Raw genomic sequence first — 15,151 nt, 5'->3', positions numbered from 1 at the left:
GGGAGGTGTGTGGACCAGGACGCCGGGTGTTTCGCCGTCACACAGCGTAGTGCTGCTCCCAGATCCTGGTTAGCCCGTTCTGTCTGGCCATTTGTCTGCGGGTGGTACCCTGAGAAAAGGCTGGCCGTCGCCCCCAAAGCCTGGCAGAACGCCTTCCAAGTTCTGGCGGCGCACTGCGGACCCCTGTCCGAGACAGTAGCCTACCAGTATATTTTGGCCCAATCTCTGATTATGAGTTGAACCAAGTTGAACCAATAAATCATCTAATAAATACATGAATTCTTATATGAATAAAACTATTGTTTTTCATTTTTGAATTGTGTTGTTGTTTGTGTATTTTAATTCTCTGTACATTGGAAAGAAGTGGAACAAACACTTATCTTTCTGCACCTTTGTGCATGTATGTTTGTGATCATACTAGCAGAAGAATTAATAGAAGCTATATATATGACTTGTATGTAAGCAATATAATTTAAAATACCAGCAAGTGCTTCCTACTGCATGTGCAGTTCATGGCAGTCATAGGGACTTATGTGAATTGTTTGAATCTGGAATGTGGGAAGTGATTTACAGAGGAATGGTGAGTGGGGCAGTGTCTGTGTCTTTTGGACGGATTTCTTATGACAGGATATTGAGGTGCTTGTGGACACATGGGATGGGGCATGAAATTATTATTGATTTTTATTAAGAAACACAATTTTCTCCACAGTATTGGGGTTGAGTCTGTTTCTTAGATACTGTTTCCCCAGCTTTTGAAAAACCGCGCTCACACAGAACGATGAGGCAGGAATGCTCAAATGATTACATGCTAATACGCAGCAGCTCGACTTTTGACCAGGACAAAAAAAACGCGACCACATTACACCGGCTTTGGCCACCCTACACTGCCTTCCTGTTTGTTTCAGGATTGAATTTAAAATTGTATTAATTGTTTTTAAAATTTTAAATGGGTTGTCGCCTTCCTACTTGTCGGAGCTCTTACATGTCCACACACCTATCAAAGCACTGAGGTCGTCTAATCAGATGTTCCTCGATATGCCTGGATCTCGGTTAAAAACCAGAGGTGACCGAGCCTTTTCAGTGGCTGCTCCAAACCTCTGGAATAGTTTACCTATCCATGTAAAACAGCTCGGACCATTGCAACGTTCAAGTCCCTCCTTAAGACCCACTATTATTCATTGGCTTTTAATTCAAGTTGAGCTTTGATATTTTGACTTTGTTCTTCCCTACTGTCAGATATTTTGTATTGTACATTGTGCTCTGTCTGTGTTTTATTGTATCGCTGCTTTTCGAGCTTGTTAAGCACTTTGGTCAACTGAGGTTGTTTTTAAATGTGCTATATAAATAAAACTGAATGAACTTGAACTTGAACTTGAACTAACACAAATAGATGTGGGTACACATGTTTGTGTTTGACCCAATATTTTAGCGGGTCTTCAATCCGTGGAATGTTTGATTCAGCCAAATATCTGGTGGTCTCCACAATAAAAACAAACCTCCATAATTACACAATACAAATGGCAGACTTTGTCTGCCTATTGCTAACCTTGTTAAAGAAAATCAAATTGAAGTACTGCCACATCTCGGAGCGACCTCTCTTTGCCAAAGGTTCCATTGTAAATTTGCGCTTTGCTACTACTACTACAACAACACTGACTTTGACTGTATCAAAACCGCCAAGCCGAACCTTGGTTTTGTATTCAGACAGGCAACTGAATTGAATTGACTACATGAATGGATTCCGACATCGGTTGTACGTGGCTGGGGAGAAGGCTAAGGAAGTGTTAGCTTCTGCACAGATGAAAATGAAGCGCCTTTATGACCGAAAGGCTGAGCTCCACCAGTTCAGTCCTGGGCTTCATTTATAAAACCTTGCGTAGGATTTGCGCCAGAAGTGGCGTACGGATGAAACATAGGACGTGCGTACGCACAGAAATATTCAAACCTACAAAACCGTGCGCACGCACGTCCTACGCAGTTTTCCCTTAATAAATCACAATCAATTCTAAATGCAGCGCAGCTTTTGCTGCTTCATGTCACGCCCAGAGTTGCCCATATATAGTCTGTGGAATGCCCACGAATTAATATTCATCGATTGCGAAATCATGGCAAACACTGAGAGGAGAAAGAAACGTAAATTCACTCAGTGTGAAGTCGAAATGATCATTGGTGAGGTGGAAAGGAGGAGTAAAATTCTTTTTGGAGGGCACAGTATGGACATTACTAATGCCAAAAAGGCACTCGAGTGGCAAAAGGTTTGCAGAGGCCGTGAACGCTGCAGCCTCACAACCTCGGACCGTGGCCGAAATAAAGAAAAAATGGTCTGACATTAAAGTGGATGCAAAAAGCGTTGAGCGCGCCATCGCCAAAGTGTGTCTGCCACAGGTGGGGGAAAGGGGACACCGAAGCTGTCCCCTCTTGATGAGAGACTGGCAGCAATGATTGGGGATCAGGTACAGGGGGCCAACATCGGCTTCAGGAGGTCGAGGCACATTTGGAAGTTGTGCCACATTATGTAGCACCGCACATGCCAGCACGATTTTGCACACCTTTTCAGGAGTAGACAATAACCTCCCTCCAGTGCAGTCGAGGCAGCGCCATCTGCCCTTAAACAGGCCGATGGTGCGCTGCACTACAGCGCCAATCCTTCCATTTGCATCTTCTAAGAGCACAAGATCAGCCATTTCTCAGTGTTACTTTAACACTGTTTTGTGAGTTAATAAAGGAACTCTGGTAGAGTGTTAAATGTTTAACTATTTTGAAAGTGTTAACTCTGGAGAGTGTGGAGCTATATAAACTCTCAAAAAGTGTTGAAATCAACTCTGTGGGAGTTAATTCAACACCGGACTTTTTGCTGTGTACACTCGTGGGTCACAGCCTTTTGCATCAGTGGGAAATGGGCAACCGCAAGCTGGTAGACTGGTTTCCCCTGATGAGAGTCTGTTGCGGGGTCAGTTAAATAACTTTGTTTGGGCACTTGGCCAAGGAACATTACACGGAGTTGTCTGCCCTTGTCAACAGCTACCCGTGTTGGTTTGGGGACCAACTCAAACACATTTGATGGAGCATGACATTGTCGTGGGTGGGGCACTGCGAATCCGCCAGCGTTTTTATAGGGTTTCACAACAGAAGCGCAGAGTAATGGAAGAAGAAATAGACTACATGCTCAGAAATAACATTGCGATACCTTCTTCATCCAGCTGGGCATCTCCCTGCCTGCTTGTCGATGAAGCAGATAAAAGTCCTAGGTTTTGTACAGATTATAGTAAGGTAAATGCAGTTACTAAACAGGATGCTTACCCACTGCTGCGGATGGAGGATTGTGTGGATCAGGTGGGATCTGCTCACTTTGTCAGTAAATTTGATTTACTCAAGGGTCATTGGCAAGTCCCCCTGTCTGAGCGAGCTAGAAAAGTATCTGCCTTTATAACCCCTTTTGGACTTTTCTCTTACTCAGTGATGAGTTTTGGGTTGCGGAATGCACCAGCAACCTTTCAGCGTCTAATGAACACGGTTGTGTCGGGACTGGATCGGTGTGCGGTATACCTTGATGTATGTGTAGTGATCTACAGCAACACCTGGGAAGAACATGTCTTCCGCATAAGGAAGCTGTTTGATCGACTGCGAGACGCCAGCCTGACTATCAACCTGGCAAAGTGTGAGTTTGCAAAGGCTACTGTCACCTACCTTGGGAAGGTAGTGGGCAGGTAAGGCCGGTGCAGGCAAAAGTGTCTGCAATTGAGCAGTATCCAGTGCCCACCACCAAGAAAGAGCTTATGCGCTTCTTGGGTCTGGAGGGTTATTATCGCAGTTTTTTTAGAAACTTTTCAACAGTAGTAGCCCTGCTGACAAATCTGTTGAAGGTTAGAGAAAAGTACCTCTGGTCAGATTTGTGTCAGCAAGCTTTTGTAAATGTTAAGTTCTGTCCTGTATTCACCTCCTGTTCTGGTGGCCCCTTGCATGGAGCGTCCATTTGAGTTGCAAGTGGATGCAAGTGATGTAGGAACCGGGGATGTGCTCTTTCAGTATAATGAAAATGGTGTTGAGCGCCCAGTGAGTTTTTTCTCAAAAAAATGTAACTCTTACCAGTTGAATTATTCGGTCATAGAGAAGGAGGCTCTTGGCCTTGTGTGGGCGCTGCAACATTTTGAGGTCTATGTTGACTCTGGGGTCCCTTTGGTGGTCTATACAGACCATAACCCAATCACCTTTCTTCATTCCTTGTGTTGCCTGAACCGCCGGTTGATGCGATGGTTCTTATTCCTGCAATCCTACTGGTTGGAAATTCGCCACATTAGTGGCTCAAAAAATATTGTTGCTGTTCTCTCTAGTTCACAGTTGTCCATCTCCTTCTTTTCTGCTACTTCAAAGCTGCATTTACAGGTACTCGCTTTCAGAGAGGAGATTGGAGGGCAACTGTGAAGATCAGTGCAGATCTGTGAGTACCGTGAGAAGCTATAGGCAATGGGTATTATTAAAAGTGTAGTTTTGAAGGCTTGCAAATACTGGAAATATTTTCAGGTTGTGTGGGGATTCCTGATGGGAACCCTATTTTTATGGGAGGTGGTGTGACGACCCTCCCACGTCCCAGGTAGGCTTGTGGTTGTGATTGTTGTTATAGGTGCTGCTTGGAGGGTCATCAGCTGGATGAGCCACACCTGAGCCGGCGTGGCTAGGCCATAAAAGATCCCATTCAGACACCCCGGGGGGGGCTGAGAGGAAGACCTGGGGGGTATTCCAGAAAGGAGGTTTAACAAACTCTATCCCTGTCTATCCTTGAACTCCGAGTTGACTTACTCTGAGATGGGAAACTGAGTATCTGGTTCCAGAACATCTGATCTGCATTAGTTCAATCAACTCGGAGTATGTTCACCTTGAGTTAAGCGCGTGCATGACGATTATAAAAAGCCATCATCAATGAGCCCCGATACTACGAGTCACCATGACAACAGTAAATAAAAGAGCAAGCTATTTCACTGCGATGGAGTTGGAGGTCCTTCTGCAGGCCTACGGAGATCATGAAGATATATTTCGCCGCAAATGCAATACAGCTGCAGCAGCGAAGGAGAGAGAAACTGCGTGGGGAGTCAACGCGTAAGTTTGAATGAACTGTTCCATTGACATAACATTTAACCGTAAGATCGTCGCAGCCTATAGATATGAATATAAGTAGGAATTAAATCTGATTTTCATTTAGGTGCAATCCAACGGGGGGAAAAAAGGACCTGGAAGCAGCTAAAAATGAAATATAAAAACATAGTTAAAAAAGGTATGGCATATGCTATGATTGCACCTCACTTTAATTTTAATTCATTTTCTTTAATTATTATTAATTAATTAGTTATTATTAATTAACTTTGGCTATTAAACAAAGTAAATATTAATTCAGTGGCTACTTGAAATAGTAAATCAAACTCCTAATAAAATGTTGTTTTTGCACGTCTTTTCATTGAAAATCCCACTTAGACGGACACAGTTTTGGTACCGTTAGAAGACTGGAGTAATACTTGCTGGAAATGGGCCTGTTATATATATATATATATATATATATATATATATATATATATATATTGTAAATTGCAGGTAATTTAGCCAAAAGCATCACACTTACATTACACTTTTAAACCCATGGCTTTTTTCACATTTTTGCCTGGGGAGCAATTAGGGGTTAGGTGTCTTGCTCAGGGACATTTCGACATAGAACATGGGGCAGCCTGGACTCGAACCACCAACCTTGTGCTTCCCAGCAGACCTTCTCTAACCCCTGCGCCACGACGATATATCTGTATATATAGGTGTGTGTGTGTGAATATAGATATAGATATATAGATATAGATATAGATATATGGATATATATATATATATATATATAGATATATAGATATCTATCCTACTTTTTATTTAATATATATCCACCCACCCAACAGTTGTAGGTGGTGTCATCTGCACAGTTGTAAACCCTGCAGATACTCAGATCTTGCCTCAGATGGTAGTTAAAAGTTTTCAGAAACAGTAACTTAAGTAACAGGAAGATGATGATGAGGAGGATGAAACGCTGTCTGCTTCCACTGGGAGAGAGTGTGTCTTAATATTATCTACCGGCAGTGCTCTGCTCATTCACATTCTAGAGTGGAATTTGGAGTTTGACATGTAGACCGAAGTGATGAGCATAGATAATGGCTAACTAGTACATTCTTGTCCTTGAACAGAACATGGTTGGGCATCACCAACCCACAGCACAGCTTGAAACCGTGAGATTTTCGGTCAATACCATGTTAAATCTGTATGTGGAACTGTAGGAATTAAATGTCGTCCATATGTTTCCTAGTTACCAATAAAGCGTTCTAACAGAAATTCCTCTGGAAATGATAAAACGTCTAATCTGGGTCGGAAGACTCTCCCGCGACGTGAAGCATTTCGAATCACTAAGGCTTCGATGTCAATTGCATTTGGTAGAAAAGGGCAATCCATGTCTACCAGCTTTCTTCATGTGGGAGGAGATGATAAAAACTCTGGGTTTCTTATAGTAAACCTGCCATTGAGCAGGTTATGTTCAGTCTGTTATCATGGTGATTGACTCAGAGTTTGTTACCTCTCTATCTGGAACGGATAACTCAGAGTTTCCCTGATCGCAGGGTTAACTTACTCTGAGTTTTCACATAACCCGCTTTCTGGAATACCCCCCCTGCTCATACACCAGGGGCCTGTTTCAGAAAGGAGGTTAAGTGAAAACTCTGAGTATGTTAACCCTGAAATGAGGGAAACTCTGAGTTTTCTGTTTCAGAATGGGAGGTACATTAAACCTGAGAAAGCAGAGTAAGTCAAGCCTGTTTCAGAAAGAGAGGTAACTTATACTCAGAGTCAGTTACCATGGCAACTTACTCTGTGAACCTAACCTGGTCGGGAGCAGGTTTTCTTCGGGAAACCCAGAGTTTATTTCGTCTCCTCCCCTTTTTTTAAGAGGAAGTGGTATTTAATCACCTCATTCATTCTTTCGGTATTCATTCTTTCGGTATTCATTCATTGCGCACATTTCAGTCACGCAGAGCGCATCAAATCGACACTGGATGCTATTTAGTTATTTATATGTCAAATGTTTGTAAAGTCAGGTAGACTACAACCATGATATGTTCAAGCCATACCTGATTGAATTATGTTTTTATATTTCATTTTCAGCTGCTGCCATGTTCTTTTAATGCCTGCAGGATTGCACCTACATGAAAATTAAAATTAGGTTGAATAACACACTGTTCTTCCAGTTTCACTTCTGATATTATAACAGTTGGGCAAGTCACTTATATTACTAACTACAACTGGCTTCTTCAACAGTGTAATTAGATTAATGTAATAATGACTATCTCTAGAAAGTATTGGTCTACTTATTACTAATTACTTTCTAAATCCTATATCAACCTCAACCACTTGAACAATACAAGGAGAGACAAGAAACTGCACTTTTAATGCTTTCAAATAAACATTATACAATTGCATGAATTATTCTTGAAAAAATATATCTTTTAAAATTTGATGTTAAATCCACTATTGTTTTATACAGAATTGCTTTATAGTTTATGCAGCATTTAATGCAATTACATCAGATTTTACTTTAAATTACGGAATTAAATTACAGTTTTTAGATTACATAGAAATTAATTACACACAACACTGTATAACAGTAATTCAAATCTAAACTTACGCATTGACTCAAGCAGCTATTTTCTCCCAAGCTAACTCTCTGTCCTTCGCCGCTGCAGCCGTGTTGCTTTTTTTTTTAAATATATGTTCGTACTCTCCATATGCTTGCATAAGCACATCCAGTTCTGCTGGTGAAAAATATGAAGACCTCTTTTTGTCTGGCGCTGTTGCCATGGTGACTCGTAATATCTGCGCTCCATTGATAATGGCTTTTTATAGTTGTGGTGCACGCGCTTAACTCAGAGTAGGTCAACTCAGAGTTGATTGAACTAACTCATTTCAGCTGTTCTGTAACCGAAAACTCAGAGTTTCCCATCTCAGGGTAAGTCAACTCAGAGTTCAAGTTTTAACTCAGAGTTGGTTGAACCTCCTTATTGAAACAGGCCCCTGGGCCGTAGTAAAGGACAACGATCACACCGTGGTCCTCTGTTTACCTCTGTCTCTTACTGCACCCGGTTCAGTCGCACACAGCGTGAACAACGCGATTAGTCAACAAGCACAAGCTGTCATTCAACTCACCTGGGCGTGTTCTCATGCGCCATCCCAAAGCTGCAGCAGCATGGCCATTCCGCCCCCCCCCCCTCTTAGTGCACCACTTTGCTGAAGAACTACAAAGTTTGAATGTAAATACCTTGGCCCAGTTCCCTTCATTTCACGAGGCTACACTGAATCTATTTGTTTTTGTTTTAAAACTTGTTTTTATGAACTATAATCAAAAAAGATACCATGTGAGGACAAAGAATGGGGGGAAAAAAGGCAAAACATTTGGAGGAATACATTTCCCCCTGTTATTTCTTTGTATATCAGCAAGAATACAACTTTTAATTTACATTACTCATTAGAATATGGTTGTCACAATTGACAAGACACTTAGGTGGTTATATAATCTACATAGTATATCCGTGTATAGAGCTTTGCTATATGCTGTTTTGTTTCTAAGTATAGCAACAATACAGCATATAGCAAAGCTAGTGTCTCTAAAGTCACACATCAATCTTTCAAAACTGATACTGTATGAATATAAATTAACTTTTCTTGTAATCTTGTGTGATTAGATCTTATAAAACTGTAGCTTCAAGTAAACAATGTGAATTGTGTTTGAACTATCTTTATTTACTTTGGTACTTTTTTTCTCTCCAGAACTCAATAATGTATTTATGTGGTGCATTAAAATAAAAAGACAAGGAATAAGAAAAAGCTGAGAAAATCATGTCTTGCTGGGATCATGCAGTGAATTGGAATCAATTTGGGGTCAATGTCTCTGAAGCAGTTTGTATAGTTTAAACACCAACATCCACACAAAGACTCACAACACATGTAGAGTCAGTTCAGTCCCGATGTCTCTTGAAGGCTTCTTAGTCTTGTTTTTCTTGGTAAGCGATCCGTTGTAAAGCCTTAAATAAGTTAAATGCTGAGAGAAACATTACCACCCTGTATAGAATTTGAGTATTTGATGCCTTGCCAGCTCCTCGATCATTTCATACTCAACATTTCCAGGATGTCCTCCAGTTTTTACTTTTTTGTTGGGGACTTTTTCCCAGTAATGACTCCAGTTTCCATCACTGTCTGCTCCAAAACCAAACACATGGACCTGGAAACCATCGGTAAGCAATTTATTGAATCTTGCTAAATAACATAAGATTACATGATTTGTTCTTCATCGAAATTGGCTTCCACTTGTAAATCATTAGCGAGTAACAACATTCACTCCATTTAAAACTGAACTTACCTCGTCACAAATGTGCAGGGCAAGAGCCAAAGCCATGAAGCCAGTGGAGGCATAAGCGCCCTTCTTTTGCAGCCACACTTGATGAATATACCTCATAAAAGCTGGGTTAACAACCATCGCCTGTTATGAAATCAGAATTAGTCTTTCAATGTATTTTATCAACCATTACCTAATGTTTATTGTTGAATACATCAAAAATAAGACTCACCAAATCCTTGTTGAATAAGGATTTTCTTGGAATGGACTTTCTACATGTGAAAAGAAGCATGAAATGTCAAACTCAAACATCTATTGGTTGCATGTAAGTAAAGCAAAGATATAATGAACGGATAACAGTGACATGTTATGTGGCCCTGAATGTTATGAATTTACTGTTCACCACAAATGAAACACAACCCCTCCCTCAGTACTGCTGGTGGACTTTAGCAGGCTGGAACATCAGCTTCAGAAGACAAACCGTAGCATCTAGACTAGAGCTGAAATGAAAAACATGACTCACTTTCCAGAAGGTTGTGTGCTGAGGACCCTCGTAATCCATGGAAGATCCCTCATTTTAAAGGTAAACAGCACCGGACGAGTGGTGTTATCTAACTGAGAAGCACTCTCCAGGTACATGACATGATGAGTTGTTCTGTTCCCAACATCTGCTTCAAAGCCTTTTGATCGACCCCTGTTGATTCTAAATGGTACAAAAGGATGTATTTCATAAGTCAACGTTATTGTCGGGAAAAAAAAGTAGAACACAGTGAATTTGGAATGAATTTGATGCTTGTTTCAACTCATTTACCTTATGACGTAATCCTGGAAATCTATGAAAGGTCCGTAATGTGATTTTAACAAATTACGAGAGTTTCCCACCACAGCACAAGTCCTGCACCGGCCGGGGATGGATGCTTCAAGAGGAGGGTTGTCTGGGATCAGCTGAAAAATCCTTGACATGTTTCGTCTGTATTCACTGATGTTACCGCCTCCACGCTGTATGACCTGTCAGGAGCACCAAACATACTAGCCGTTAGACCAAAGGAGTCATACAAACTACACACTGGAAGTTATGATATTGGGATTTTTTCATATTTTTGCAATTTGAGAATGTTGTATTTTGTGCTGCATGAACTAAATTGAGGGATTATGCCTTTGACAAATAAATAATCATTTATTAAATGTATTTTTTCTTCCAGGAGCATCATGCAGTGGGTTGCTTATGAGTGCATAAGTGAGTGTGGATCTACATGTCCGTCCAAAGCTACCGTTTTATACCTAAATCACTACTAGTGGTCCCAGGCCGGTAAGGAGCACAGGGGATAACACAGCTGAGAGAATCCCCAAAATGTGAATGTCAAACGTGAAGGTATTTTACTTTCCGATCTGGATTTGAGCTGCAGGTTGAGAGCCTGTTATGTTGTTAGGTCACAACTTACCCTCCACCATTTGAAATCCTCTTCTGGCAGACTGTAGTTGCTGGATAAAAATGGTTGCGGAAACTTCCTCAAGCGCTCAATGGCCAACGTATCATTTTCAAATAGACATCGGTCACAAGCACAGGATCTTTGTTCCTGAGGCGGAACGTATTGTGACACTTCTCTCCAAAAAACACAGACGCCAGAAACACTCAAAAATAAAATGAGCAGGCGAGCTTTTGTTTTCATCTTGGGTGCGGCAGTGTGAATGGGAAGCCGCTCCAACCTGTAGATAAAGCCTGGGGTGAAATACAAAAGGATAATTGTCAGTGGCGGAATGTTATGAAGAAACAAAGCTGTCAGAGCAGATTTCACACATGTCAAGCTGGTTCAGCAAATCTACACTTCTTTGTTAAGGCAGCTCTCTAGTGGAATGCTGTGATGTCTTTCTTAGCGTTTCTTTTCATCTCTGCAGCTGGTTGCTCCAGTCTATTGTCGCACACTTTTCTTTAGGTTGTGTTCGTTTGTCTACTCATTTTAATTTCTTTTGGGATTTTTTGGATACTTTTTAAAAACATTTAGCCGGGAGCGGATGGAAATAAGCCTCTCTAACTGGCTAACTGTGGCTCACTTACAGTACAACTGTTGATTAGTGTGCATTGTCTGCTAAATAAATGAATAAATAATTAAAGATTCAATCAGTGTGGTATTGTATTTGCAAACAATTTCAGCAGATATTGTACTTCCTTGAGGTTTAGATACGTTTAAGCCTGTGTTCACAATGTTCCCTTCTTTTCAGTGCTAACCCGCTTTGTTCGACAGCTCTTCAAATTTGAAATCTGAGAACTTCTCTGAAAGACTCTGCTGTTGCCGTCACTTTAGTAAAATGGAGGAGAAGCTTGTTTTTGTTTTATGTTTTCTTTCTATCCTGAAGTTTTTTTAGCGCTCCTGATGTTGAAACGCCCTTGGATGTGGTTTGTGCTCAGGTATCAATAATCCAACCAAACAGTTCCATTGAGAAAGAAACATTTTTTTGATCAAATCTTATACGGCTCTATATAATTTTATGACATAGTTAGCTCTTAAAAAATGTTTTTTGAAACATGGTCATGACTTAACCTAGTGAAGAAATTCAGAAACCACCTAATCTTTGCCTTTAATCCGAATACTGCTCAAGAAATATCACCGTTGGGCGTAAAAAAAGTATAGATGAATACAAATAGTTTATAAAAACTGGAGGTAGCTTTTTGCTAATAATCTTGAGTAAAAGGTTATATATCAGCTGCAGGTCTCCAATTTGGTAATCTGAATGGGAAATTTGTCTACTAATAACTTACATAAGTTATTATAGTAAGACGAGTTAGTTAGCTATCTGTAGATTCATGAATATGGGAAACTCCTGTAAACTTTGTGGGAGTTTTAACATATAATCGTGAAAAAGCACAGTTGGACACTGGAGAGCCAAACTCCATAAACTCGTCTTTATATCAGATATATACATTTTCCGTATGAATTAATAACATTCATGTTTTATTATCAGGATTGATTGTTATATTTTTGTTACTGTTATGATAAGAAAAGGCAGTATATTCCAGTCATTCGTACGGTTGAAAAGTATTATTGTTTTAGTTTTGTCCTACCTTAACCGATAGTAAACTAGATTTTATTTTATTCCTCGGGCACTGTTGTCTTCCGTCCATTGTCATACTTTCTGCTGTTACGCACCAACCGCCAACTCAAATTCCTTGTAAGTCTGACATATTATGCAATAAAATTTTCCTGATTCCTGATTTCTGACTTAGTTACTTTTAGTTTAAAGTCTAAAAGACTAAAATTACCCGCAGAACTTCTGATTTGGAAGAGGTGTCTCCGTTGGTGTGTGTTCTGGTCCGTTGGAGGTTCAACAAGTGGTCGGCTTTATTCCGCAGTGACTCAGCGTAGAGCACAAATGTCAGCAGGGGTTTACCTGTCTGTCTCACAAAGGAAGGTGCGCGTGAAAGATGAAGTCAGCTACGTGACAGGCACGCAGGGTCCGCCTCCTGGTTCAGATGTTAATCTGCTGTCATATTGACAGACAATTGTTATTCTTATAATTAATAACAATATAAACCCATATTGATGTACAAGGAACAATTCCAGCTGTATTAACCGATGGTTCCATTAGAACCTTTACAGGGAGCTGAGATGCTGCTCCTCAGGATTTTTCCAGGAGGATGGTCGGCCGCAAAACACCGACATGAAAGTTAATAAACCTTAACCTAATCAGATTGCACTCAATCTTAAAACATGACGTCAGTTAAATGAGGCGTCTCCATGTGTCCCATTTCGTTTAAAGAATCAGGAAACAGCACCTTTATTCGATTGGCTAAAAAACCATCACACCCACTCCGTCTGATGTCACGGCATGACAGGGTTAGAAAAAACATGCAGTCCAACAGGCGTTACAATGACAAAAGGCACAGAACAAACAAAAAAGGTGGAGGATTTAGAAAAATTCAACGTGTGGATAACTTTTAAGTTTAAAAAACTGCTGATACACCTGGGCCGTAGGAAAGGACAACGATCACACCGTGGTCCTCTGTTTACCTCTGTCTCTTTCTGCACCCGGTTCAGTCGCACACACCATGAACCCGAATAGCCACGGGATTAGTACAAGTACAAGCTGTCAATCAACTCACCTGGGCGTGTTCTCATGAGCACATCCCAAACCTGCAGCTGCATGGCCATTCCGCTCCCCCCCTCTTAGTGCCCCACTTTGCTGAAGAAGTTTGAATGTAAATACCTTGGCCCAGTTCCCTTCATTTCACGGGACTACACTGAATCTATTTGGGGTTTCTTAATCTTGTTTTCATAAACTATAGTAGAAAAGGATACTTGTAACTAAGACCGATGTGAGGACAAAGAATAAAAGTGGAAGGAAAGGCAAAACATGTTTTTTCTTTGTATTAGCAAGAACTTTTAGTCCACATTACTACTTATATGGTTAGGATATAAATGGTCACAATATGGTTGTCAAAATCAAGAAGACCCTTCTCCAGTTGCTTATATAATCTATATAGTATACCCGTGTATAGATCTTTGCAATTTATTACTGTCTGTATAAAGTCAGTATCACATCAGTCATCAAAAGCTGTCCTCAAGTTGTGTGCTGAGGACCTTTTTTTTATCAGCGATGTTGTTTTAAATATGAGCATGGGTGTGTAGTGCATTCTAACAGAGTGTAAAAAATGTTATTGTCCCACTGGGAATTAGTAAAACGTATGGGTTATGATTATATTAGTTATATATAGTACTATATTAGGACTTGATTGAACCAACTATAAACAGCTGTTCTGAAACCCAAAACTCCCAAAAGAGTTTCCCATCTCAGGGTAAATCAACAAGAGTTTGTTAAACCTCCTACTTGAAACGGACCCCTGAAGAAAAGGAAACTGCAAAACAATCAAACCCAGTCGGTCGAATAATGTAAATTGATAGAATAGAAAATCGTTGGTTTGCATTGGTATCTGTACACATTTTAGTGGATTTTCCAGTCAAACTCGTCACGTGGAGGGCAAGCCCACAACTTGACGTCTCACTGATGCGCAGACTTCCCCTAGGCTGTCCTGCTTTCGCCACCAACAGATGTTGCTGAGCGGGTTATGAAGGGAAAGAAATACGAGAAGACTGTTGTGTGGGAAACCATGTGATACCTATTTATAAGCTTTGGATAAAAAGCAAAACAAGACTGAGAAGCCTTCAAGAGACATCTCCTCTCAGATCAACTCCCCTGACCACGATGAACAAGGTGGAGATTCCCAACATGCACGCTCTCCGTGTGTCAGTGTCACTCATGCTGTAGATTCACCACTAGATGTCATACCTGTGCTTCTATTTCATCATCCGTGCACAACACGCTGCAACACACAGTCCCAATCCCATGTCCCCCCTGACCCCTGAGGGACTTAACTGACCTCACCTTGTAAAAGGTCATGTGTCCGTCACCATGACAACGCCTTTGATGGAGAGGAATGCCGCAATCGCTATTTTTAACTTGTATATTTTAATATGTTTGCTTTTTTTTCTAGAAGACTTGTTTTGTGCTGTCGCTACTTTTGGCAAACAGTTTTTGATTAGCAGATTAACGTTTTTTGTTGTTGTCGACGAGGCCCTTGTCCAGTCAACAAGTATTTCTGGTACATCACGTTTGTCATAAATATAGAACATATAAACTCAGGTGACTTTCTTTGTTCTTATGAATGTTGACAGAAGACATTTGCCCTCAGGGCTCCGGAGAGCCATCCAACAAGTAACTAAAGAGAAACTCAAATAACAAATAAAGTTGGTTTAA

General features: G+C 40.7%; 1 protein-coding gene across 3 annotated transcripts in view; it reads right to left on the bottom strand.

The window, feature by feature from the left end:
- Positions 1-13,463, bottom strand: part of LOC120826605 (CMP-N-acetylneuraminate-beta-galactosamide-alpha-2,3-sialyltransferase 1) — a 45,610-nt gene extending 32,147 nt beyond the window's left edge. Inside the window, exons 1-7 of one of the 3 annotated variants that reach the window (XM_040189045.2) lie at positions 12,660-13,274; positions 10,843-11,120; positions 10,212-10,408; positions 9,924-10,103; positions 9,633-9,672; positions 9,425-9,544; positions 8,788-9,286 (exon numbers count right to left, since the gene is read on the bottom strand). In XM_040189045.2, coding sequence (XP_040044979.1) covers positions 9,119-9,286; positions 9,425-9,544; positions 9,633-9,672; positions 9,924-10,103; positions 10,212-10,408; positions 10,843-11,070 — 933 coding nt within the window. In that variant the 5' untranslated portion in view covers positions 11,071-11,120; positions 12,660-13,274 and the 3' untranslated portion in view covers positions 8,788-9,118. Of the gene's footprint in view, positions 1-8,787; positions 9,287-9,424; positions 9,545-9,632; positions 9,673-9,923; positions 10,104-10,211; positions 10,409-10,842; positions 11,121-12,461 lie in introns of those variants that run through there. The other 2 variants (XM_040189046.2, XM_078081862.1) reach the window with 2 other exon arrangements.
- Between the last annotated feature and the right edge of the window lie 1,688 nt (positions 13,464-15,151).

The sequence above is a fragment of the Gasterosteus aculeatus genome, chromosome 10 (assembly GCF_964276395.1).
Source record: "Gasterosteus aculeatus chromosome 10, fGasAcu3.hap1.1, whole genome shotgun sequence".
NCBI classification, from domain to species: domain Eukaryota; kingdom Metazoa; phylum Chordata; class Actinopteri; order Perciformes; family Gasterosteidae; genus Gasterosteus; species Gasterosteus aculeatus.
The sequence above is the reverse complement of the archived record's forward strand: the minus strand, read 5'-3'. Positions and strand labels throughout refer to the sequence as shown.